Source organism: Pyricularia pennisetigena, chromosome 5 (assembly GCF_004337985.1).
Source record: "Pyricularia pennisetigena strain Br36 chromosome 5, whole genome shotgun sequence".
NCBI lineage: Eukaryota > Fungi > Ascomycota > Sordariomycetes > Magnaporthales > Pyriculariaceae > Pyricularia > Pyricularia pennisetigena.
In genome coordinates, this window is record NC_043743.1 from 1,920,987 (window position 1) to 1,948,868 (window position 27,882).

General features: G+C 37.4%; 3 protein-coding genes across 3 annotated transcripts; 2 read left to right on the top strand and 1 right to left on the bottom strand.

The window, feature by feature from the left end:
* Positions 1-15: 15 nt before the first annotated feature.
* PpBr36_08528 (uncharacterized protein) lies at positions 16-1,407 on the bottom strand (the record flags this gene model as incomplete). The annotated part of the gene is made up of 3 exons (XM_029895658.1): positions 16-777; positions 873-1,211; positions 1,330-1,407. Coding segments are annotated over 3 exons (1,179 nt in total), but the record flags the coding sequence as incomplete, so codon positions are not given.
* Positions 1,408-4,911: 3,504 nt separating this feature from the next.
* PpBr36_08530 (uncharacterized protein) lies at positions 4,912-6,036 on the top strand (the record flags this gene model as incomplete). The annotated part of the gene is made up of 1 exon (XM_029895659.1): positions 4,912-6,036. The coding sequence occupies one exon, from the start codon at positions 4,912-4,914 to the stop codon at positions 6,034-6,036; it is 1,125 nt and encodes a 374-aa protein (XP_029747191.1).
* Positions 6,037-26,680: 20,644 nt separating this feature from the next.
* On the top strand, positions 26,681-27,058 carry PpBr36_08531 (uncharacterized protein; the record flags this gene model as incomplete). The annotated part of the gene is made up of 1 exon (XM_029895660.1): positions 26,681-27,058. One exon carries the CDS (start codon positions 26,681-26,683, stop codon positions 27,056-27,058), a length of 378 nt encoding a protein of 125 aa, XP_029747192.1.
* Between the last annotated feature and the right edge of the window lie 824 nt (positions 27,059-27,882).

Consider the following 27,882-nt stretch of genomic DNA (forward strand, 5'->3'; position numbering starts at 1 on the left):
AGGCCCGCTTCCGTTATAATGCCCGTTCTGCCCACCATTTTCCTTCTGTCCACCGTACCCGTGCGCAACACCGGGACTCACCGAGCGCTGAGCATGAAGCCCAGGGCTCACGGCACGTTGCGCATGCAGTCCGGGGCTGATGGACCGCTGCGCCGTGAACGATGCCCCGGGACCCAAGAACGGCCGCCCTCCCATGCCCTGTTGTTGTTGTTGTTGTTGTTGCTGCTGCTGTTGCCCTCCGTGCCCTCCGTTCTGGTTGTTGCCCTGGTGCGCAAACTGCGCCTGCGGAGGCGGTCCCGGTTTCCTCATCGGCCCACCGTTCGGGCCCCCTCCCGTCTGCTGTTGTTGTTGTTGTTGCTGCTGCTGCTGCTGCTGCTGCGGATGCTGGCCATTCGACCCGGCAGCCGACTGACCAGACCCCCGAGCGCCGGGCGGACCGTACGGCGTCACGGGCGTCTGCGGGGCGGTGTGCTGCTGGTTCTCGAGGTAGACGCGCTCCGAGTCGATGATGCGGCAGAGCTCGTCCACGTCGTCGTACTCGCCCTGCAGCGCCACCGGGGGCCCCGCGCGCAGGTAAAAGGGGCTGTCGAACTCGGGCGGGTAGAAGCCCGCGTACTCCCAGTCGACGATGGCGTTGATCTTGAGCGTGTAGGGGTCCACGAGGACGTTGCTGGCCGAGAGGTCGTTGTGGCAAAACACGAGGCTGTCGTCGTCGCGCCGTCGCATGTGCCACGGGTGGCCTTTGGATCTCCTCATGACGCGGTAAGGGGGCAGGACCTTTTTTTTTTTTTTTGTTATTCGTCCAAATGTTTAGCTGGTGTCTCTTCTCAGGTATTAACGAATTAAAAAAAAAGAAAATCTGCAAATCTCACATATCCTGTAGGCCCTCCCCAGTTCGCAGACGCAATATCCTTGAGCGTGGCCAGGTGCTGCTCCAGCTCCACCACGACGTGCTTCTGCTGCTCTGGCGGCAGCTGGCTCATGGGCGTGCCCTCGACGAACTCGGTGATGAGGTACGCGGCCCCGTCGTCCTCAAAGCACGCGTACAGTCGCGGCACCGGTATCTCGGTGTGCTCGGCCAGAAACGCCAGGCACGCCCCTTCGTTCAGTACCCTCTCGGTGCTGAACTTGGGCACAAACATGTACCCGCCGTGCTTCTGCCACTCGGAGGGCTTGAGGCTTCGTTTGACCCAGGTATCTCCATAACGATACTAGGAAGAAATGGAAGGGAAAAAAAAAAAAAAAAAAACCATGTCAGTATTTTCTTTCTTCTTAACCAAGCAAATCGGTTTCTTGTTGCTTCTTCTGGCTTTCAAATGCTCAACTGACATATTTTCGCTCGGGGGTCACTTGTATGCAGTGCTCCTCCCGCTTGGCGTTGAGCTCCAAGTTCGTAGGAGGACCCATGCCGGGTATGTGCAAGATTTACAAGAAGCACACTCTGGACGGTTGTGTGTGATGATGACTCTTTTCTTTTTCGGTGCGCTCAAAGGTCGTTTTGCAGTTCAACTTTCAGGAAGTGGCAGAAGTTTGAACAAAAAATAAAGACGGTGACTTTTTTGGGTTTGTTGCTTCTTCTTCTTCTTCTTTTTTCGCTGGTTCCTTTTGCATTTTTGGTGTCTCTCCCCCGCCAAGAACAGAAAGGGGCCGCCAACCATGACGGAAATGCATGCAGCCACCTGAACCCAATTTTCTGCCATTAGGTTCTTGTTAGATCGCAGCTGGCTCTCTTAGCGGCCCTTTTAGTCTGACAAATCACTCGTCTAGCGTCCGTCACGTTTTTTTTTCCCTTCTTCTTTCTAAAGTCGGGTTTTGTTTGTACTTGGACCTGACAAGAATACGAAGCAGGGGCTGGATCTAGTCTAGATGTCGTGAATGGTTGTTTGGAAGGTCAAAGGTGCAAGTAACCGCGTGGAACATGATTAAAAGTTCGCCCCAAGTTGACTGACTGCCAATTAGCTCGTTGGCAATGTGAAATGGAATGATTGGACGCCCCCCTTTCGATGCCCATGTATTGCCCTTTGTATCATGGTCGACGCCAAATGACGCCAACAAACGTCCACCTTGTCAACTTTTCAGATAGATGCCCTAAAAAAAACATACTAACGTGCTTTTTTAGCCCAGGCAACATTCGTGGCGCTGGTTCGGTAACAAACCCGCGCACTTTGTAGCCGAGGTGCGCACAGCCGATGTATCCGGAGGACGGCAGGGAGCTTCTTGCATCCGAGACAAAAGCCCGTGTCTTGTTATCGGAGCGAGTAGACCAACGACGGCGCGTTCTTGTGGCCGATGGCTAGATCGTATTTCTGCCCACTGCCCACTGCCCTCTGCCCATGTCGCCGTTGGCCGTGCTTGTTTGCTTGAAACGTCAACAAAAAAAGAAAAGATTTTTTTACGTCTATGTAGTACAAACCCCCCCACGCCATGTCGAATTCCCAAGTTCAGGTTTGACCTTGTATGCATGTATCCCGGGTCCCTGCATTTCTTTAGTGACCTCTACTTTATCCGACCAAATGCCAGGGGAGGACATCTCATTGGTCCTAGACCTGGCATGCGGACCCTTGCAAGCAGACGTGCCAATATGCTTTTCGAATGTCTCATCCACTTCCGAAAGGTATGTATATCATAAACGCGGATTACCAGTGCAAATTAAAAAAAGGAAAAAAAAAATGACATCAAGGCCGTGGTTAAACATAACTTTACATGCTGGCAGTGAACCGCTCAAGAGGCAACCAGAGTCGGTTACATGCCAAGGGCTGATCATCTTCCACCGCAAAGATATTCACATCATACGTTCAAAAAGCAAAAAGAGAAAAAAGACCCAAGGTGCTTTGGCCGGCTGGCCCAGCGGAGAGCCTCCGAGATCCACATTCGAGCAATGGGTGCTTAGTCTGACTGTCTGAGTGGATGTCTAGAAGCAACCTTGGCATCTTGCACCCCTGTAAAGTCCCGTCCATAGAACCTTGACGTTTTACATGGAGCCTTTTTTTTTTTTTTTTTTTTTTTTTTTTTTTTTGCTAGTTTTAGGCGCCGCCTCCATGTCACAGAGCTACATATAAACGGCCAATTGCACTACAAAGTGGCTGGGCCGTTATTTGGTAGGAGGGCATATTTTTATGCCGAGGCTGGCATGGCCGGGGTTTAAGTGACAGTTTTTTTTTTTTGCTCTTCTTTTCCTTTTGCCCTTTTTCCCCCTTCTTTTCTTTCTTTTGTGTCCCTTGAGATGGCAGATGCGTCTGCAAAGACTGATTTTTGTATGTAACAGAGCTCATGTGGTATATATAAATTCGCGATGCTCCCAGACTAGCTCATGTTCATCCTGCCCTAGCTCCCAGCGGCAGGCCAGCACAGAACCGGGATACCTGGAGCGGGCCTGTAAAGCTCCTCGTTTCACGGTATCCGGATCCACCGACCGCGCTATGGGAGCTGATGGATGTCTTGGCACGCTGAGCTCAGCTTCAGCATTGTTCTCCAGAACTAAGTGTTGAAGCAAAATTCTACCACTGGTGCGACCGATGGCGTCGTGGGCTCCAGCGCATATACTCGTTTACTGAACAAGCTTTCCAACACGATTTGCATGGTCTAAGCATGGACGCGCAACCAAGAACAATGGGCTTCAAAATGACAACCCGGCTGAGCTGCGTCTCCGTTTATGAAGCATAAAAGTAAATCGGATAGAGTCTTCATCCATTAGCTATACACACCTTCCGCTTCACAATATTCCAACCTATAGTTTCCCTCTCTTGGAGCTTCAACAATGACATTAAACAACACCAACGTCCCACTAGACCATCCAACAGTAAAAACATGTCTTACTTCCTCTCATGTCCATCGACGAGCGGGACGCCTCTCGAGTCGCGCTGGATTCTTGGACGGAATCGCAGGCGCCCGAGACGGCAAAAGCTCAAAGCGCCGTGCGCCTCTGACCGGCGGCCACGGCGGAAGCCGAGTCGCCGCAGGACCGATTCATTGGCCTCTCGGAGAGTTTCTTAGGGTTGACGAGTAGCGGCAGCCCGAGACCTCGTACTCGCCCCCTCACGCCGTCGTGCTCGGGCCCAGCGGGTGGGCGTCCAGGCTCGACGCCGTTGAGCTAGACGAGGATCATTTGCAATGCTATATTCCATGCCACCCGTTAGCAAGCGTGCAAGGACGGTGAGGTAGGTGGTGAGTTGTACAGAATGATGAACCTTACTTCGGGGGCTCATGTAGAGCGGCAGATGTTGAGCAAATGTCATGTCCATGGTGTGGGCTGGGAGGTGCTTGGTTGAAGATGATGATAATGATAAGATTCTGCTTGGAAAAGAAGCTAAATGGGCCAAAATCCCCTCCAGACTCGTTGACAGATGCAGGCTGCTCGAGTTTTATGAGGTTCCAAGGAGCGTCTTTGTCCCCGTATCTTTGTGCTTTTGGGCTCCTTTTGCCGCAGTCGGGAGCAGTCTTTTATCAAGCTCCCCCCTTTTTTTTTCTTCCAGAGCTTCTATGGCACGTGTTGTGGTCATGAGACACTGGATATGTTGAACAAAGGAATTTCATCCCAATTTACTCTCGATCTCGGGCTTCGGGGACAAAGCCTACTGTCAAGGGGGAGAATATCTCAGGCTTCCCTCCATATTCGCTTGGAATTTCTTTGTTGCCTGATCCCAAGTATAATGATGTATTGCTGATGCCAAATTCTTTGTCCCATCGGAACAAATGTCATTGTATGGGGCCTCGTCAGGAACACGACAACGGAAATGCGACAAGTCAAATACCCCAGTTTGTCGCAGATCTTCCTCAATAGCAGAGATTGAACCGTAAGCAACAAAACTTTGAACATTCCTGCTACTGAGAGCCGTTGAGTTCACTCGGTATACTCAGGCACTATTTTCCCCCTACAGTTTTAACGACAAAGACACTTGACGAGTGTACACGATGCCTTTCACGCCGGGTATGCACATGCGCACGGGTTTCAGTGGACTTGTGTCCAGAGCCGCCGCCGGCGTCGACAAGTACAGGGTCAGTAAGCGTACCCAGGGGCACGGGACTCAGGGTGCGGCTAACAGCAACCACCACGACCGCAGGGTTGGACGTGACGATCCGCACGGATCTCGCAGCCAGACCAACGTTGAGCCAACCAGGAGCGTTGCTGAGAGGGTGAGGTTCAACGGCACAGCGCGCACCCGAAACAGCATTCACAGCTTTGGCAGCACCAGGCCCAAGGCCAAGGAACATGCCACCGGCGAGCCTTCGACCACGCCGCTGGACTCGAGCAGTCCGTCTGGCCGCGGCAGGAAGTTCGGAGACGTCCTCGAGAACCTCCAAAGCGACCCGTCCCGCTGCCAGCGCCTAGGCGACCGCAAATACCGCAGGAGCGCCTTCAGCTTCGGCACCGTCTTCACCACGGCGCACCACACGGCGGCGGGGAAGCCCGACGACCCGGCGTACACGACCGCGACCCTCCACTGCGGCCGCGTCTACTCCAAGCACCGCAAGTTCATCGTGGTCGAGTGCAACGAGGCGTCGTTCGTCGCGCTGCCCATCTACACGTGCAACGGCGCGGGGCTGTCCAAAAAGTCGAGCCGCGAGATCCCCGAGTACATGGACGTCATGGACCGCCGGGTCGGGATCCCGGGGCCGGCGAACGGGGTGTACGGGCGGCTGTTTTGCGTGGCCGACGGCGAGAGCGAGGACGCGCCCGTGCTGCTGCGCGACGACCAGATCCACCACGGCCGCGTCGGCGCCAAGGGTAACGCCTGCGTGCACCTGACGGAGCCCTTTTCGTTCCGCTACGGCGTCCGGTCGCGCATCGAGGCCCAGCTGACCGACGACTCGGCCCATCTGCTCCGCCAGGTGAGGGCCACCAAGATGGCCGCCGGCAGCTTCAAGGTGCTGCAGGGCCTGGGCCCGGATCATCTGCTCGACCTCTTGGGGCGGATGGTCCAGGCAGACTTTGTCGAGAAGCTCGCGCAGCTGCGAGCGGAGAGCCTGGTCAAGATGAGGGCGCCGAACCCACTCGAAGCTGTTAATGCCGAACTAGAAGAGGGCGAGATCGCGTGAAGGGAGCTGGTTCCTCCTGCTGGAGTGTGCAAACAACTATTCTTAGGTATGCTATTCCGCCGTAACCTGCTTGTGTCTGCTCGTAAAAAGTCCTTGGGCATTCAACACTGCGCTGGTAGCAAAGCGGTTGAGGGTAAATTGTCAACTTGGTTACATCTCAGAATTCATTTTCATGCTGTAATCTCTGCTATTCTGGCTCCGAAGCCTGCAAGAGCTGGACCATCCCGCCTTGACGTTTGATTCGGCGGTTGCGTTGTGTTTGCATTCGTTGCTGTATTTGCTGCAAAGTTTCGTCTCGGTAAAAGCTGCAGTAGAAGGGAAAAAGCCTAAAGGACGTTTGCAGTTTAAAACAAGTAGTAGTCAGCATACGTCCTTGTGCCTTGTCAAAAGAAAGTCTCATAACGAAGGCGAAGGGCAATAAAATCCTCTGGGGACCTGCCATTTACGTAGTCTCAGGGCTCATCCCTGAAGCCCAAAGCTCCACAATTGATCCACTCCGTTCGCTTCGCTCCACTTCGTGGCTCAATTGCGGCTTTGCAATGTACCTGTGGGTCCATCCAAAAAACACTTTGGTTCAGGTCTGAGGATAATTTGTCGATTTTCGCCGTTTATGGCGGTATTTTTGGCCTTTTTTCGACCGACACTCCTTTATTATTCCACAATTACGTAAAATATTGAAAAAAGAAAATATCGTTGAAAATAGCGTTAAATACCGCTATTAGCAGCGATTTAATTTATTTTATTATTTATTATAATGGCCGAATTGGATACCACCTGCCCTTAATCCGTTTATGGCGGTATTGTTTTTTCGACTTTTTTTTCGATTTTCGATCTTTTTTAATATTATTTTTCATTTTTGACCAAATTTTATAATTTTTGCACGTGGAGGGTCGTATATATATATATATATATATATATATATATATATCGTTATAATAAATTTTGGTGCATATACCACATTATATAAACAGTTAAATAAACGGACAGGCAAAGTATATACCTTTTAATATATAATTTACAATCGAAACTCGCTTATATTTTTACCAGTTTTAACGATAATAAAACCAAAGTTTCACAGATTCGATTATGTATGTAAACAAACGTCCAAATCCCACCCAATTTATAATATCGGTTTTAAAAACTAGTTTTAGTGCTTAGACTAGACCGCCCTGCTTCGCAGTGGGGACCGAACGCTCCGTATACCTTTTAGCCATATGGCTTTTCGACCAATTACATTGGCCGAAAAGATCGCGCTCGTTCTAATTTGAGGACATTTTGTCGCATTTCGCCGTTTATAGCGGTACCACCAACGATAATTTGTCGCATTTCGCCGTTTATAACGGTATTATTAATAATATATTTAATATTACGATATCGCCAATGATTATTTTATTAATATAAGGATAATTTGTGGTATTTTGCCGTTTGTAGCGGGTATATACAATATATTCGCATTATAATGGTAAAAGAAAATAGTATACCTATAGCATGTAATTGAATATTCGTATAAAAGAATAAATACAAATTATAAAAATATATAGTAATTTGCGTTAAATTGATTGGAGTTTATTGATTATTTAAATGCCGGCCGCGTTTTTATAACCACTGTGTTTGAAAAGATATTGAAATATTAAGTAAAATTTGTAATTTTTCATTATATTTAATTTTTATTTTGAATAATAGTATATAATATTAATTTTAATTTTAGTTACAGTATTTATAGCTTAGCAGACCTAATACGGCAAAATGCATGCAATTATCGATTGAAACAAAGGTTTTATTAATATTTTTATATTAATTAACATTTTGTTAAAAACCTAAATAATTTACGCAAATATTGGTGAAATTGAAAGAAAGTTTAATTTAGGCATTTTTTTATCAATTTATTAAAAAATCCTAGTTTACTTTTTTTTTATAAATTTTATTTAATGAAATAAAGCAATAAATATAAAAATAATACAAATTTAGCATTTTTTTATATAAAAAAACAAAAAGGGCCGGTATTATAGATCGGGTTTTACGTTGACGTTTGCTTATATACATTATCTATTTCCTCAAATTTTGGTTTTATTAATATGAAAATTGGTAAAAATGTAAAAGCATTTCGATTGTAAAATATATATAAAATTAAATACACTTTACCTATCCGCATATTTAACGGCTTATATAATTAGACATACGTACCAAAATGTAGCATTATATTAGATACATATATGCCACCCCGCACGTGCAAAAACCACAAAATCTGGCTGCGAAACAAAAATAATATAAAATTAATCAAATAAAGCAAAAAGATTTATAAAATGCATATTTAGCATTTCCTTTTTATTATACAGTTTTTCAACCCAATACTATTAATAGGATTAAATTTGGACGTTTGTTTATATACGTAATCGAATCTTTGAAATTTTGGTTTCATTATCGTGAAAATTGGTAAAAATATAAACGAGTTTCGATTGTAAATTATATATAAAAAGTATATACTTCGCCTATCCGCTTATTTAACTGCTTATATAGTACAATATATGCACAAAAGTTTAATATAACGATATATAGATATATACGACCCTCCACGTGCAAAAATTATAAAATTGGGTCAAAAATTAAAAATAATATTAAAGAAAATCGAAAATCGAAAAAAAATCGAAAAAACAGTACCGCCATGAACGGATTAAGGGCAGGTGGTATCGAATTCGGCCATTCTAACAAATAAAAAAATAAATTAAATCGCTGCTAATAACGGTATTAAACGCTATTTTCAACGATATTTTATTTTTTTAATATTATGCGTGTTTTTGGAATAATAAAGGAGTTTCGGTTTAAAAAAGGCCAAAAATACCGCCATAAACGGCGACAATCGACAAATTGTCCTTAAACCTGAACCAAAGCGTTCTTTGGATAGACCCACAAATATATTGCAAAACCGCAATTGAGCTACGAAGTGGAGCGAAGCGAACGGAGTGGATCAATTGTGGAGCTTTGGGCTTCAGTGATAAGTTTTGAGACTAGGTCCGCACGCCAGAAAGCGTTCCGGTGCCGCACACGATTTTCTGAAAAATTATTTTATATACGTTGTTGAAAAAACACCTTTATTTCCATATAAATCATTTTTGGGTTCGCATTGATTTGCTAATTTGGTGAAAATTTCAACTAAATATAAGGTAGTTAATTCGTAAGTGCAGGGTGGGTATAAGACCCGGTACAGGGTAAAACCCCATTCGCTGACTTTAAATCGCAACTCCTACACTATATACACAAAATATAATAAAAGATCCGACAGCCCCAACAGCCCCACTTCAGCACTATTTATTGTCGTTTATGTATAAATAAAAGTGGACCTATTACATGTTAAATAACGCATATAATTAACACCCCCTTTTTTTTGCTATTACTTACATGAAATCGGACAAAAGAAATACATAAAAATAAAACCTTAAAAAAAAAGGATCCCTCTTGTATCCCAACCCGATTCGAATTCCCGATATAAACCCCCTGGATAACTAAGCCCTTTATACCGACCTCTAACCTCCGAAATGGACGAACCCCCGAATTGGAAAAAACCCCAAAAATTGTAACAACCCCCGGATTCAAACCCCCGATTTGCATAATATTAACCCACGGAATTAATTATTAAACCAGGTAGTTAATTCGGCTATTCGTTGGTAATAATCCAAGTTAGGCATATTATATGGGGTATTTCGAATGCGTAAATCGCCCAAAACACGAACTTTTTCAATTTTAATTCAATTTTTGGTATAAAGTCGGTATAAATTGTTTATTAATTAACCTATACAGGATAAATTCGGGTAATACGGCCGGTATTGGGCTAACAAAAATCCAATATTTGCAAATAAAAGAAATGTAATAGGTAATTAATTAACGAATTAATTTAATACCCTAAAATTCAGTAGGTAAAAACTAAGTTTTTAGGGGTTTAAACCTTATAAACTTTAAAAAAACCTTATAAATTGGAAACGTTAAAGGTTTTATTAGGTTATTAGCGGGCATTTATTTGGATTCCATGTATTTTAAAATTATTAATCCTTTTATAATTAATTCCCGTACGTAATAAAATTTTAATAACGTATATTTAATACGTTGGTGGTGCGTAGGATTATATACGTTAGCTATAAAACCTGTATTATTTCCAAATATTGCAATAAGGCCTTTTATAGGTAATTAAATCTTTATAAATAAGTTTTTAAACCATTGTACTTTACGCAGGGCTTCCGTTAAGGTATCGGTTTCAGTTTTTGGAATACTTAAAGCTATAATATTAACTTTTTTGCATTTCCACGTTATAAGGCCCCCAAATAAAGTATACAAATATCCGTAAATGGATTTTAAATTTTCCCTAACCCCGGCAAAATCGCTATTATTAAAACCTAATAATTTTAAACCTTTAAAACCCCCTATTAATAAATTGGGTGGTAATTCGGCTTTAAATATTTTATTTCCGTAACAAATAAATAAGAATTTAACACCCGCTAAATAACGTAATAGGTTTTAAGCTGCCGTTAAATGGATTATAATGGTTTTTGTTAAAAAACGTGAAAACCATTTAACCGTAAAACCGATATCCGGGCGCGTTAATAGCATTAAATATATAAGGGTACCGATAATACGCTATAATAATTTAATTTCCAACGCATTTACGGGTTTACCCCCGCTATATTTTAGCATACCCGGTTGTAAGGGAATAAATATAGGTTTGAAATTAGCTAATCCGAACGTTGTTAATATTTCCTTTATATATTAACTTTAATGGAGTTAAAATAGGCGTTTAAACCTATTTTTTATAATTTAAACGCCTAAAAAATAGGTTGCAGGGCCCCTGTTTTCCAACGCGTATATTTTATTAAAACGGGCTTTTAAATCCTAAATATATTGCAATTTAGGACCTATTAGCAGGCAATCGTTTACAAAAGTAACGATAAAATGTTTGGATTTAACGTTATAAAAGATAACGGGATTAGAGATTAATGGTTTAAAACCCTTTTTAAAAAATAGGTTTTTAAATTTGTTTTGCCATTTTTTTGGACCCTGTTTCAAACTATATAACGCCTTTAACAATTATATAACCTGCAATTTTTTCGGGTTATAACCCATTTCCATTAAAATTTTAGCGGTAATAGGGTTACAATTTTTTACACATTCGTTAAAACCGTTTGGAATTTGGAAGTATATATTTACGTCGGTAAGGTTACTATTTAAAAACGCACCGATAAAATCGATTTGTTTTATTTCCCAATTTTGTGCATTAATTATAACTAATAATATACGCCAAGTAAATGGTATATTAGTGCTAGCAAAAATTTCGATATAATTGAGGCCTTCGACCTGTAAAAAACCCCTAATAATAAACCTAGCTTTATATTTTATAGGTTTATTATTTTTATCCTTTTTCAATTTAAATATTGGCCGGGTAAAAACGAGTTTACGACCTGTAGGCAATTTAATTTTAAGGATAAAACGGAAGGTTTTTGCAGTAACGATTTGGTCGAATCTGTACGCTAAAGCAGCTAACTATTTAGCATTTTTAAGGTTATTTAAAACTTGTTAGGAATTATTTGGTTTACTATTTTTAGTGGGCTTTTTTTTATTTTTTTTGGTTTAAAAGCAAAGATAATGCACGTAGTTTATATCCATTAAATTTGGGTTTTCGAACTGCGAATTTAACTCCATATTCTGTATTTTAGGTGCTGAAAACACCGGAACTTCCGTTGTTTTAGGTACTGGATTAGGTACCGTTACCGTTATAGGTTTTGGGGGGCGAACGGTAGGCTGTATAAGCCCGGCGGGTACTATATTTTTAGGGTTTAAATGCCTTGTAACGGGTGGTAATTGCCTTGTAACGGGTGGTAATTGCCTTGTAACCGGTGGAGAATACCCTATATTTTCAGGGGTTTTTAGGGGATAATTATCCGTTAGAACGCTGTTGATTTCGTTTTTAAATTCAGAATTAAAATCCCCTTTTAAATTTGTATTTTCCCCCTTTAAAATCTGTAGCGTTTCCCTTGGAATAGCGAAATTTTAGCGGTTATACCTTTTATAATCTTTACGGTAAAGGTTTTATATACGGCCCGTTTAACGGGTGCGTAAACCAACGTTGCAAAATTTGATAAATGGGTTAGAAGTTTCACCGTTTCGGTGCGGGGAACCAATTTATTAAATTTTTGGCATTTTTTCAGCGGTATAATAACCTGGTATACAGGACTAATAACCCGAAAATACCCTAAATTGGGTTTATGCGGTAATCCAGGTTGGAATTCGGAATAAAATTCCTCGTAAAGTGTTAAATTCCTATTAATTACCGCTATACGGTTAACTAAATCAATTACGGCAGGTAATAAATAATATTATAAATATAATAGTAAACCCGCCGCTATAATGGTAAACCGAAACTTATCCAAAAAAACCCTAACGGACCGTTCCGTTAATCCGTTTTGGCCGTGGTTATAGGGATTTAAAATGCTAAAATTAACATTTTTGCTTATAAACCAATTTTATAAATTTGTATTAACCTTATACCCCCCATCGAAATGAAAATTTAGGGGGTAACGCCCGTACGTAGTTTTTGAAACTTTAAAAAAACCTTTAATAACCATTAAAACCGTAAATCCGGCTTTATTTTTTAATGGGATAAACCACCGAAAACGTGATTTTCGGTCCATTAATAACAAAAATACGGGTATTTTATTGTAAGGATTAGGTTTAAAAATTATTATATTACCTTTTATAAAATCGAAAATATTAGGGGGTGTAGGGAATGCGACTTTATTTGTACGCCTAATAAAAATGGTTTTAATATAAGCAATATAAGTAATTGCCCTAATTTTGTCGACATTAGGTAGACTTTTTGTGATTTTAGCGGTTTTTTTTTAGCAATAATAACCCTATATGCCCCAAACGCCTATGCCATAACAGGGTTTTTTGGGCCTGGATTTCGTTACAATTACCTGTAATTCCGTTTCCTTTACAGGTTAATTAACCGTCCGTAATCCGTTTTAAGCCTAAAAGGAAATAATTTACAAGGGCCTGTTTTAAATCCGATAATAAAAAAGGTTTTAACAACGGATTTTTTATATGGGAAACCCCTTTTTTTCGGAAATAATCCCTTTTATATTAGGTTGCATAAAAGGGTTACCTAGCGGTATACCGGGTTTACGGGGCCTAATTTTACGTGGATTTTCAGGGTTTTTACCGCTAAATTTCTGCGTTATAGGTAAATTTACGGCTATTTCCGTATTTTGTTCGGGATTTAGTTTTTCCGTTACCGTATTTTTTTCCGGTTCCGAATCGGTGTAAATTCTATAATTTTCGTAATTTTCGGGGCTTATATTATTTAATTTTACTTCCAACGGGGTTATATAACCTTTTATAACCCCTTATAAAGCCATACTAAAAACGGTGCTATATTTACTTATTATATAGGCGTAATTCGAAATTTTTGGTTTATTTCGAATAAGGATATCGCACCCTTGAACCTTTAAACAAAACAAATGTTTAACGGTATTTAAACGTCCCCACGCTGTGCGATCCTTATCCTACAGGGAAATTTTTAATAATACGCCCCCTATATTATAAAATATAAAGCTATTAACGATATTTATTCTAAACGAGGGGATATATAAAACGTTATTTAACGTAACCTTTTTAAATTCGTTAGTTTTTTAACCGTAACGGACCTATATTTTTACAGTTCCGGTATTTACATGCCTAATAGGGCCACCTCCTGTATCGATGTCGATTGTAAAACCGGGGGTATAATCGGTAAAAAATTGCTTATTTGCAAAAATATGGTGCGTATTACCTGTATCGTACAGGGTAGGGTAACCTAGTTTCCATGGTTTAGGGGTCCTTTTTACGCCGCGTCCAGGTTTCGTTTTAGCTTTAAAATTAGCTGTTAAAATTTGTGGTTTTAGCGTTTTACCGGTATCGGTTTCCGAATCCGAATCCGAACGTAATTTTATAATTCCGCTAATAGCGGAATTAATTTCCTATTCCAGGGCGTTATACGCTGCGCTTTCGTTAACGTTACCTGAAATCGAACCCGTAAATAATTCGAAATTTATAAAAATTATGGACGTTCCAGCGGTTAATTCGCTGGAATTGGAGGATTTGATATTTTTTGCAAAAGCAGAATCCGAATTAGAGTTTTTACTTTTTTTCGTGATTTAAAGGTGTTTTCCTGCCCATTATTCTCCTTTTTAGCGCCTTTTTTAGCGTTTTTTTACCCGGTTTTTTGCCTTTAAACCTATAATTAGCGGTTTTAACCGTTGTAAAGCCTAAAATCGAATTTTCGGATACAAAGTCCGCTATAAGGTATTGCAAATTTAACGTTTCCGAATTTTGGCCTATTGCCTGCAGGGCCCGTTGGGTGTTGCGTTGGCGTTCGGTCCAAATAGGGAATATCCCCTCCAGGGCCCGTAGGTATTGATTTCGTACGTTTACGCGGTTAATTTGTACGTTGGTATTCGCTAATCTAATTACCAATAATATTACGATCAAGGTATCGGGTAACCTGTTCTTAGGGTAAAGTACAGTGGGTTAAAGCAACTGAGCGTCTTAACTGGGTAACGGGGGTTCTTAATAACTGGGTTGAAATTATAATCCTTTTCAAGTAAATATTGAGGTTAACTAAAGTTTAATTGCTGTTAAACAATCCTAAAATCGAATCTATTTATATAGTAATAAACGTGTTTTATATAAACTATATTCCAAATGTGATCTTCCTGATCCGTTTAATCTATAATTCCCAATCGAAGTTTTACAAATCATTAAAAATCGCTTTTTTGGTGGTTGCGTGAAATTACGTAATCTCTTTCCTTATATAATCCCGTTATTGTCGGTCGGGTTCCGTATGTCGTTAAAAGGGGTGTAACCCCGCCTGGCCTTATTGGTGCCGGCCCAATTATTTGGTCGTAATATCAGGTTTTTTTTCCTTTGGCCAAATCCCTTTAACTTTTAAATAATCCGTATTTTCCTAATCCTTATTTCGTTTTCCTTTTTTCCTGGCTAATTCTTTACGCCATATTTAATTATGTGATTAAGTTAAAATTTGGTCGTTCGTCGATAAAACGTCGCCACGTTTTTTTCGCTTTTTTCCTTCCTTTTTTTGTGGATATACCTTTTTATTTTTATTACGAATCCCGCGGTATAATACGTTAGGCAATTTTACCGCAAAATTCCTTTCGCTGTATCAAATATTTTCGTATTAACCGTTCCGGTTTCGACGTATTGGGTGTTTCAAATATTTAATTGCGCAATATCGGTCGGTAATATTCCAAATTTAATATTAAAATGGAGGTTTTAAAGGAGGATATTTGGGTAAAGCAATAAAAGATTTAGGAAAAAGAGTTAAAACTTTTCCGTTTGCGAAAATAAAAAAAATTGTGGTTTAAAAAACTAATGCGAATTGTATTTCGCGGGATTAATAATTTGGAGGAATTGGATCGAATCGAACGTAAAAAGGTAAAACAGGAGGAGCGACGACGATCGGCCGAAATTTTTCCTAAAATGTCCCTGGAATCGTTTTTTTCCGGATTCCAATTTTGTTTCGGCTTCGTCCTTCCCCATGGGTTTTTTAAATCCTTTTTTGTTGGATAAAATGAATGTTTTTGCGTAATATTCGGTCGGTAAATTGCTTTACTCGTATGTTTTAATTCGTGGTATATATTAATTGTTTCTTTTGTAAATTCGTCCGGTGGTATAGTTTCGAATCCTGGTTAATCCTTAATTTTTGGGAATAGTAAGTGGTGTTTTTTTGGGTCGTCCTTTTTTTTGGCTAATTTGTTCGCAAATCCAGCTTTTAATAATATTGGCGGAATAGTTTTTAGCAATTTTGGAAATGGTTAAAAGGTTTCCAAATATTTTTTTCGTATCCATAGTTTTCCCATTTAATAAGGTATTTTATTTTACCGTAATTGCGTTTATAGTCCAATATTCGTTCGACGTCGTATGTTTTTTTTTGCGTCGATTTCAATTGTTTTTTATATATTGGTGCCGGGTGGTGCTAATTCCAATAATAATACGTGGAACGTTGGGTGGATTTTTATAATTTTTGGTGATAATAGTTTGTAATTGGTTTCGCTAATTTTTTTGTCGATTTTAAAAAGTCCAAGCTTTTTAAAATTAAATTTGCTATTCGGTCGTTGTATTTTAATATTGCGTCGAATAAAATAAACGCTATTTCCCTCCTGGAAAAATGGTCCTTTTATCCGATATTGGTTAGCGTATTTGGTTATTTTTCTTCGTACGAATTCCAATTCCTGTTGGAGTTTTTGGTGGAGTTTTCGTAATTCGTTTGCTTATTTATCGGTTCGTGGGACCGTAATCGTGGTTTTTAGTTTTCCATATACCGTAAGGTTAAATCCGTAATTGGTATAAAACGGGGTTATTTTGGTATTTTTATTTTTTAAACTATTATATACGAGTTGTGCTATAGGTAATAACCGTACTCAATTATCCTGATTATGGTTTATATAACATTTTAAATATTGTTTTAATATTTGGTTTGCTCGTTTTGTTTGTCCGTTTGTCCGTGGGTGGAATATTACAAATAATTTGTGGTTAATCTTTAATTATTCCATTAAAAATATCCAGAATTTTAATGTAAAAAATATATCTTTATCCGTAATTGTTAATAATTATTCGTAGGAATGTATAAGCAATTTTTTCGGCGTTGCTATTTTTTTTATAAAGTAGGAAATAAGCATATTTAGTATATTTATCCATTATAATTAATATATTATCGTATTTAATTTTAATAAATAATTTTTCGGAAGGTGGTAATTTAACGATAAAATTTATTGTAATGGTTTGCCAGGTTTTATCAGGGGTTGGTAAAAGTTGTAAGAGCCCGTAAAATTAATATTTGGCGGATTTGGTTTTTGCGCAAAATTCGCAGTTTTTAATATTTTTTCGTATTTTCTATCGTATTTTCTATCGTATTTTTTTACAATTACGGTGCTGTTTTAACCGTTTCCATGTTTTGGAAATTCTTTGGTGTCCGTGGGCTTTATTTTCGTGGATTTTCCGTATTTTTTCTGGTATGGTTACCGTATTGGTCGTTATAAGATTTCGGTAAATTGGTAAAAGGTTTCCGCTGTCGTTTACCGTAAAAACTTTCCGTATTTTTTCGGGTATTATGTTTTTATAATTTGGTTTTTAGTTAAAGGCGTCGGCCCTCCCATCTTTTGTTCCTTTTCGGTAAATGATTTTAAAATGGAATTTTAATAGGAATTTTACCCATTTAATTTATTGTTTATTTAATATTTTGCTGGTGGTGAAATGGGTTAGGTTTTTATAATCCGTATAAATTAATATTTCGTATTTAGTTTTGGATAGTTGTGGTTTCCATTTTTCGAATGTTCGGATAATAGTTATAAGTTTTTTATCGTAAATTTGGTAATTAAGTTTTAATGCATATAATTTTTGTAAAAAAAAGGCGTAAAAATGCAGGCGTCCTTTTTCGTTTCGTTGGTTAAATTGTCCTCCGATTATATAATCGAATGCGTTGGTTTCGATTTCGAAAAATTTCGTTGGGTTTAATATTTTAAAAATCGGTTTTTATGCTATTGTATTTCGTAGTTGTTCGGAAATTTGCTGTATTCGTTCCGTCCATTGGAATTTTCGGTTTTTTTTAATCATATTGGTCAATGGGGTGGCGATCGCGCCGTAATTTTTAATAAATTTTTTGTAAAAGTTTATAAATCCAAAAAATGCCCGAACATTTTTTACGTTCTGTGGTTAGGGCCATTCCTTTACTGTTTGGATTTTTGATTTTTCCATCCTAATTTTTCCAGGGGCGATAATATATCTTAGGAAATTAATTTGCTTGCTATAAAAAATGCATTTTTCGGGTTTAATTAAAAGTTTAACGTTATATAGTTTCTGTAAAACTGTATAAACGTGTTTTTTATATTTTCCCAACGTTTCGGAAACAATAAGGATATCGTCCAGGTAAATAACGGCAAAAATATTTAAATATTCCTTAAAAACGTGGCTAATTATGGTTTAAAAAATTGCGGGGGCGTTGGTAAAACCGAAAAGTATTACCAGGTATTTGTAATATTTTCGTTTAATGCGAAATACTGTTTTCCATTTTTCGCCTTCCTTTATACGGATTAAATTGTATGTTTTTTTAAAATTTAATATCGTAAACCATTATATTTAGTAAAACATATTTCCAAATTTTTTTATTAATGGGAGCGGGTAATAATTCTTTATTATAATGTCGTTTAATTGTTTATAATCCACGTATAATCGTAGTTTTCCGTGTTTTTTAGTACGAAAAGGATTGGGTATGCTGTTGGTAATATTGATGGTTTAATAAAGTTTTTTCTGAGGTTTTCTGCGAAATATTCGTTTAAAATTTCCATTTGCGTCGGATTTAAACCGTATATTTTATGGAATTTTGGTTGGGTTCCTTTTTTTAATAGTATTTCGTGGTCGAACGGACTGTATTCGGGTAATCTTATTTCGAGTTTTTGGTTAAATAATCGTATATAATTTTGGTATTTTTCTGGGATTTTGCCGTTTTTAGTCTGTTTTTTCGTAATTTATATTATGTGGTTGGATCGGTTTTAGCCTGTGGATAATTGTTTTTTTTCCGATATTGGTTCCGGGGTTAATCGTCCTTCCTATAAATACGCCATTTATTTTATTTAATCCTTCCGTATTTTATATTTCCTATATAAGCCCTGCTATGCTGGAGGTCGTTTAATAATTAGGTGTTTTTCCCATTAAATTTGGCCTATAATCCAGTTTATTTGGGGGTTGTTCCTTTTAAACCAAAAAATTCCTAAAATTATATTTTTATTCCCTATTTCCGTAATATTTAAAATAATTTGTTCTTTTCGTCCATAGTTTTCCATCTAAAAATATACGGCTTCTGTTTCGATAATACCGTTCCCGTATAAAACTGCCTTTCTTTTTACGGTTTGCAATCGATATAGTCTTTTTTTATTACCAAAATATTCGTCGTTTTTTTACGATTTTTGGAAAAATGTAATTATTTTATACTCCGCTGTTAAAAAGCGCTCGTATGGGTTTTCCATTAAATCGTATATTTAGGAATATATATTCGTATACTGCTTTCGTGGTTTGCGTGGCGTTTAAGGTTTTTTATTCCGTTTTTATTACTACCGTTTGGTATTTTATACCGTTTAGCTGTTTTAGTTTTTTGGTTTGCTGGATTCGCGTCGTGGGTTTTTATTTTTTTATTTCGGGGCGTATAACTGTTTTTGATTTTAATTTTATTAAATCGGTGCCCTGTTAAAGTAGGCGTTTTTCGTGCGTTCGTAAATATTTCGTTGTTTTTAACGTTAGGGTTCCACACGATTCTGGTTATGGGTGCGGGTCCTAGTTATCGTAATTTTATTTTATACTATACCTGTATTTTAGCTAATATATATATTTTGCAAATATTTCGGGTATATTCGTACCATGGGAATTATTTTTGGTTATAATATGCCATGGGGTAGTCGTTATAAGGCGTGAAAATTACCGCTGGTTCGGTATTAAATCTTATTTTAATTTCCCAATTAAATAGTTTAGTGGTGGTATATATTTCGTGGATACTGATTATTTTGCGTCGTCGTGGAAAGAAATCGTGGATTATTTGTTTGTTAAAATATAATCCGCAATTGTTTCGAAAACATTTTACCGAAAAGATTTTTATATATTTGGGATATTTGGTATTCAAAATTGGGTAATTTCCGAAAATTAGATTAATTAATCCTATGGGGTTTTGTATTTGTATTTGAAATAATATTTCGGGAAATTGCATTAGTTGGTCGTTTCGGTATAAGTCGATAAGTTTTGTTTATATATAGGGGTTGTTTTTTTTTGTTGCATTATATGGGTTTGAAAATAAAGTTTTTTTTCGTTAAATTCGTTTTTTAATTCATTATTGGATTCGTCCGTTGGGGTTTGTTAAATTATCCGGATATGGTGGGTTTATTCCAATGGTCTTAGTTCTGATTTTTTTTAAATGTTTAATTCCGTAGGCTCGGGCAATTTGGCGTTTTATTTGCGTAATTATACCGGTGGTTTGGTTTTAATAAATACGCGGTTTCCTACTGTTAGGGTCCGAATACCTTTAAATTTTTATGGGTACCATTTTACGTCCATTTTTACGCTGTTATGGATTATATAATTATTATTATAATATAAGGTCCAGTTTATTAAACTGTTTGGTCCGGTTGCGTCTATTAATGGGTGGTGGTATTTAATTTTCGTGGTTTTTTGGAATCGGGGTATAAATCCGGAGTGTTTTGGGGACAAAATTTGGCTATATATCCTGGTTTATCGCATTTAAAACATTTACCATTTTTGGGATTTTTACGAGGTTTTTTATATTAGGTCGCGTTAAAGTTTATAAATCCGTTATATATTCCGTAGGAAATATTATATTGGCGAAACGGTTTAGGGTATTAGTATTTGCGTCCCGTATTGGTTTATCGCAAAATTGGTTTTTATACGTTGCGTTTTTCGCGTCGTTCCAGTTTTCGTTCGTAAAATCGGTTATCGATTTTAACTGTTAATTTTACGTACTCGGTTAGGGTATCGGGTCGTTTTTTTTTAATACATTCGGTTTTAACTTCTTATTTAAATCCCGCATAAAAACGTATTATTAGGGTTCCAGGGCCCTATAGTAGTTTGGCGGTAATTTGTCGAAATTTACTGGTATATTTGGATACCGATCTGGTTTTGGTAAGGCGCATTAATTTACGTTTAACCGTGCGTTTTTCGTTTGGGTTACCGAATATTCCTTTAAAGCATTTTTCGAAATTTTCGTAATTGTCGAAAATGCGGTTAATTTCCATTTTACGGTTTTTTTCCTTATTATATTTCAAATAATTTCGTAAAATTGGTTCGAACCAGGTAAACGCATCGCTTTTTAATAACGAGGCTGCGTAAGTAACCTTTTTTGCGTTATTATCGAAAATGGTTTTATTAAAATGAAAATAGGCCCGGGTTTTTATAAGGAATTCCTGCAGGGTATTTGGGGTATTATTATAGGGTAATGGTAAAAAATATTTAATATAATTCCTATTAGTTCGATTAATTTATTCGGTTATTCGTTCCTGGAATTGTCGATTTTTTGTTTGGAGCGTCGCGACTATTTAACGTAAGGCGTTAGTGTTAATCGGAGCGTTAATGGTAAAGGGCGTTTAAAGGGTGGTTTTATTGGAAAATATTGTTTCGGCGATATTATTCGGTATATTTCAAAATAGAATATTAAATAGGAGCAATTAAAATATTACGATTAAAATATCGGGTAACCTGTTTTTAGGGTAAAATATAATAAGTTAAAACAATTGAGCGTTTTAATTGGGTAACGGGGGTTTTTAATAATTGGGGTGAAATTATAATCGTTTTTAAATTAGTATTAAGGTTAATTAGAGTTTAATTGCTGTTAAATAATTTTAAAATCGAATTTATTTATATGGTAATAAGCGGATTTTATATAAATTATGTTCCAAATGTGATTTTTTTCATCCGTTTGATTTGTAATTCCCAATCGAGGTTTTACAGATTACAAGAGATCGCTTTTTTGGTGGTTACGTGAGGTTACGTGATCTTTTTCCTTATGTAATCCCGTCACTGTCGGTCGGGTTCCGTGTGTCGTTAGGAGGGGTGTGACCCCGCCTGGCCTTGTTGGTGCCGGCCCAACTGTCCGGTCGTAACAAGTAAGTTAAAACGGTTGTTAAACTCAGGTATTATTCCTATAAATTTCGAAAAATTTAAGGCGTGGAATTCCCGATATAGTGAATTTCGACTAATTTCGGGTGCAACGGAATAATTATCTCCCAGGGTTTTATAAACCGTTACGGGGCTGGAATGCTATGCAATGGATTCAAAAGGTTTTTTGGTTAAATTGTTTTTTATAAATAATAATATGATTAATTACTCGTGTTGCGGTAGGGTATAACCAATTTTAGGGTTAGAAATAAATTCCGCTGTTTTTATAACTTTAAATTATATTATTAACGCCTATTTCCACAAATCGTTATTGCTAGCCTTTATTAATTTACAATTTTCGGGGTAGGAAAATACCCGTTTCGATAGTTTTTTACCTATCCCGTCACCTAAAATTAGGTTACTAGGTGGATTAGGAGGTGCGGTAACGGGTTGGTTTTCCGAATTACTAATAAAACTAATAAAATTACCGCTTTTTAGGATTAATAGGGTAGTTAACTGTTGAATTGTCCTTCAAAATTAATCCATTTGCGTAGTTAACGCTTTTAATTGCAGGTTTTGGGCCTGTGATTTAGCGGTTAAAATTTCGTTTGGGCTGGGTTCAGGCCCCTTATTTGTTGGAATTGGGCCTGGAAGGCCCGATATAAAGCTGTTTTCCATTATAGGCTAATTTAAATTATAATTGCAATTCGCTAATTTATAATTTTAATTAATTAACCTAATTGTTTAAGGGTAAATACCCTATTTAATTTAGGATTTGTTATACCGTTTGCCTTGTAACGGGTATAGGTTTATAATTGCCAATTACAGGGTTTATTGCTATTTTCAATGGTTAAAATCCATTAAAATACAGGGTTGGAATCCCTGAAATCCCCAATTAATTGGTGCTTTGGTATTTGTACCAATTCAGGTGCACGTAACGAATTTAATTCGTTAAATCGGTGCAGGGTAGATTGCAGGGTATCGTGCAGGGTAAATTAACTATTAACGTAATTCCGTTAATGGGTTTGTGGGCTATTAAAAACCCTATTAAACGCATTAGGATTTAATGGGTTATAAGCGAACGAATACAGGGGTTTTTGGCCCTAATTCGCTAACGTAAACCCTATTAAAAATTTAAGCTAATTATAATGGCGTGCATAATCCACAAAAACCACACCAAAAATTTTGGATTTACAATACAAGCGATCGCTGCAGTATTTGAAAGGGCCTAAATCGAACGCTAATTTTTAACGATCCCCATTGCAAATATAGGGGGCTTAGGTGCTGAATTAGCGCCTAAAACCAACATTTTTGCATAAAAAACAGCAATATTTTCGTCAATATACGTGTTGTAAGGATGCGATAATAACCAAAATAAAGCCTAAATTTCAGGTTTTCCAACGATGTAAAATGCACTTTAATGCATAAGCTAAAACCTCTCCGGGCTTGTAACTTGTTAATAATATGGGTTGCTAACAGGGGATTAAGCATTAACTTAAATGCGGCGTAATGTTAATTGCGTTGTAAAAAACCTGTAATTACAGGGTTTAAATGCATTATATTGTTTATTAATTTTTAAATTAATAAATTTAATTTATTGGTGGGGGAAACTTTGCTTTATCTCCCTTACATATTTTCCGACATCGAAATGGGGGTCCGCACGCCAGAAAACGTTCCGGTACCGCACACGATTTTCCGAAAAATTATTTTGTATGCGTTGTTGAAAAAACACCCTCATTTCCATACAAACCATTTCTGGGTTCGCACTAATTTGCTAATTTGGTGAAAATTTCAACCAAATACAGGGTAGCTGACTCGTAAGTGCAGGGTGGGTTTAAAACCCGGTACAGGGTAAAACCCGACTCGCTGATTTTGAATCGCAATTCCTGCACCACACACACAAAATATAACAGAAAATCCGACAGCCCCAACAGCCCCACTTCGGCACTATCTATTGTGGCTTATAAACAAATAAGAGTGGACCCATTACATGCTAAATAACGCATATAATTAACAGTTTTTATATGTATAATCGGGCGAATTCGCTGACCCCCGCCATTAGTCCGTTGATGGCGGTACTAATATTTCGACTTTTTGTCGATTTCTAATTTCTTTTAATATTATTTTCAATTTTTAACCAAATTGAAAATGTTCCACGTAAAGGATGGTATACGTATAAGTCTAATTCGGATTTCTTTTTATATATTAGATTATACAAGCGGTTAAATAAACGCATCGGTAAAATATTTACAATTAATATGTAATTTATAATCGAAACGCTTTTATATTTGTACTAATCTGAAACATAGTAGAGCAAAGCTTTCAGGGATTAGCTAGCGTGTAAAAACCAGCGCTCACGTGAAACCCGATTGATGATATCTGCTGTTATTATTATTTTATACAAAAAATTGGTAAATTTATGGTATTTCTTTATTTTCTGCTTTATTAACTTGAATAAATTGTGTGAAAAAAGTTGACCTACATCTAAGTATAATACTATACACAAATGGATATACTGAGGTTTTTATTAATTTGACTCATGGCTGGTCAAATTATCTGATTTCTTGATAAATTGTTAATAAACATATAAATGTTAAGAAAGAATTCATTTCTTGAGATAATTGCCTGCACTTTGCTGCGTTAAGCTGGCAAACAATTACATCATTTGCTATATCAGCATTTCAATAAGATGTATGTTTATTGAAAATAATGAATAAATATAATTATGAATTGCAAATTGTTTTTAATATTTGAAGATTAAATCCATTAAAACAGGTAAACGGACGCTTCTTGCGCTCAAAGAACCACAGAAATTGAAGCTCTGTAAGGCAGGTTATCTTATATTCTAACGACTTTCATTTATTTCTTAATTGAATATTTAATTGTGCACAGTGGTTATACTATTATAATTGCATATACCAAGTATTCACAGTGCAAATACAGTGTATATACCCCCTATAAACGATGAAATAAGACAAACTGTCCTCAGACTAAAACGACCGCGATCTTTTCGGCCAAAATAATTGGTCGAAAAACCATATGGCTAAAAGGTACATAAAACGTTCAGTTTTTATTGCGAAATGGAGGGGTTTAGTTTAAATATTAAATCTACGAAAATACCTAGTTTAAATATTTAAACTAAATCCTTTTGTTTTGCAACGGGGACCGAGCGCTCCATATACCTTTTAGCCACATAGCCTTTCGACCAATTGCATTGGCCGAAGAAATCGCGCTCGTTTTAGTCTATGGATAATTTGTCGCATTTCGCCCTTTATAGCTGGAATTTGTACTCTATTCGCCCTGGGCATGCACTGTCTACGCAGAAATAACAGTATAATCACTGTATGCAGTGAAACATTCGAATAAGAAATTATATATATCGTAAAAATATAAGGTAACTAGCGTGGCAATATCTGGGCTTTTTACATTTTTTGGCCTAAAAGCCGTTGTTATAGCGTTTTTGACTACATTAATATTAGAATACTAACTGTACTATTTAGCTTTTTAGTATATATTATTGAATTTAATCTATCGATTAAATTCTTAGTAGTTGAGATAAATATATGATTAAATTTTAAAGCAATTGCTTGTATTAACGTAATGGTGGAAAGTATATTCAATGACCTTTGGAAAAAAGTTTTATTAATATTTGTATTTGAATATATATTTTAATAGAAAACCTCATAATTGGCCCAATTGTTTGTGAGTGAAAAAAGGTTCTTAAATAGCAGTTATTATATATTATCAAATCCAAACACTGTTTAACTCGTTGTTTACAAATTTTATTCTATTATATAAAGTAAAGGATAAAAGAATAATACAAGCCTACTATTTTTTTAAATACAAACTTTATAAAAGCAGATATTATGAGGCAGATTTCACTTGGACGTTTGCTCATATACGTCATCTAATCCCTTCAATTATGGTTCTATTATCGTCAAAATTAGTAAAATATCAAAGTGTTTCGATTGTAAATTATATACAAATATATATATATATTCATATATATATATATATATATATATATATATATATATATATATATATATATACTTTGCCTAGCAGCTTATTTAACTGCTTATATAATACGGTATATACACAGAAGCTTGGTATAGCGGTATATATACGTATATCACCCTCACGTGCAAAATCTTCGAAATTCGGTTGAAAAACAAAAATAATATGAAACAAAGTCGAAAAAATAGTACCGCCATAAGCGGATTAGAGGCAGGTGGTACCCAATTTGGCCGTTATAACAAATAGAGATATAAATTAAATCCCTGTTAGTAATGGTATCAAATGCTATCTTTAACGTGCAAACTGCTTATTTTTATGATTTTTATTTTATCTTTATTGCGGAGTATTGGTAGCCAAAATGCTGAAAATACCGCCATAAGCGGCGATAATCGACAAATTATCCTCAAACCTGAGCCAGAGCGTTTTTTGGAAGGACCCACAGGTACATTGCAAAGCCGCCATTGAGCCACGGAGTGGAGCGAAGCGGAGCGAAACAGACTAATTGTGGAGCTCTGGGTTTTAGGGATAAACCCTGAAGCTAGGTTTTTAGTCTAAGCATTAAAACAATTTAAAACATTTAATTCAATTAACCCAGCAATTAGCATTTCTTTCTAAATAAAGGTTTATTAAAACTTGCATTCACGAATGTCCCTTGGACGTTTAATTTAATTAAATGGGTTTTATAATTAAAGGGTTGCGATTTATCTAAAATTAACACCTATTCTGAAAATAAATTGGGCAGAATTTGTTATAAATTGTTTTATAATTAAAACTATATTGGTGTTGGTATATTATAAATATCAATACGTATTTTACCAATCGTGGAAAATTCCCACTTCCACGCCGCATTGTCCACATTCGCTGGGGCTTTTATTTTGCAATTTTTTCACTCGTTTTACAAAACCTATTCACGCTTCTATAATAATATCCCAACAAAATGCGGACCCAAAATCTTTTCGCTATATTTTTTGCCCCCGGCATTATTGCCGGCTGGAGGGATGCGAGCTATATCCCGAAAAATAAAAAGCTCGAACATCGTTATCCTGAACGTTTTCCTTGGCCCAAATTGCTTGATTATTATGAAGCCTGGCCACGTATATGGTATCATTATGATGATATTAAAATCTGGGTCGACGACCGGAAAAGGGTTCACGTTAGGGATAGTACAAGATTTAATTCGTTTAAGGAATGTGAAAGGCATTGTATGAAATATAGCGTTGTGTATCACACACCCATCGATAAGCCAACCGCTGCTGATTGCAAGAAACTTTGCCAGGAAAACTGGAAATCCGTCGGAAATTACTTGGCCTTCTAGTTTTAGGGTAGTTTTAGTGCTTAGACTAGACCCCTTTACTTCGCAGTGGGGAACAAATATTCCAAATACCTTTTAAACACATGGTTTTTCGGTCAATGTAATTGGCCGAAAAAATCGCGGTCGTTCTATCTAAGGACAATTTGTCGCATTCCGCCGTTTATGGCGGGTATTTGTATTGTATTCGCACTGTATATACTGCATACGCAGAAGCAGTATAGCCACTGTGTGTAATCAAATATTTAAATAAAAAATAAATACAAATCGTACAAATATAGGGTAACCTGCGTTGCAATATTTGAATTTTTGTCGTTTTTTTGTGCAGACACAGTCATTCTACCCGTGAAATAAATGCGTTATTTTCCATATAATGGATCCACTATAATTAATATATAATCTGTTACCAATATGGGTTGCTAACAGGGGTTTAAGCATTAGCTTAGGTGCGGCGTGGTGCTAGTTGCGCTATAAAGACCTGTAATTACAGGGATTAAATACACTAAATGCATTTAAATGGTACACTAATTTTGGGATTAATAACTTAAATTAATTGGTGAGGAAGATTTTGCTTTATCTCCCTTATATACCCTCCGACATCGAAATGGGGGTCCGCACCCCAGAAAGCGTTCCGGTGCCGCACATGATTTCCGAAAAATTATTTTGCATAGGTTTTAAAAAAAACAATTTTATCGCCATATAAACCATTTCTAAATTCGCACTAATTTGCTAATTTGGTAAAAATTTCAACCCGATATAGCGTAGCTGACTCGTAGGTCCAGTTTGGGTGTTAAACCCGGTATAGGGTAATTAACGCCATTCGCTAACCG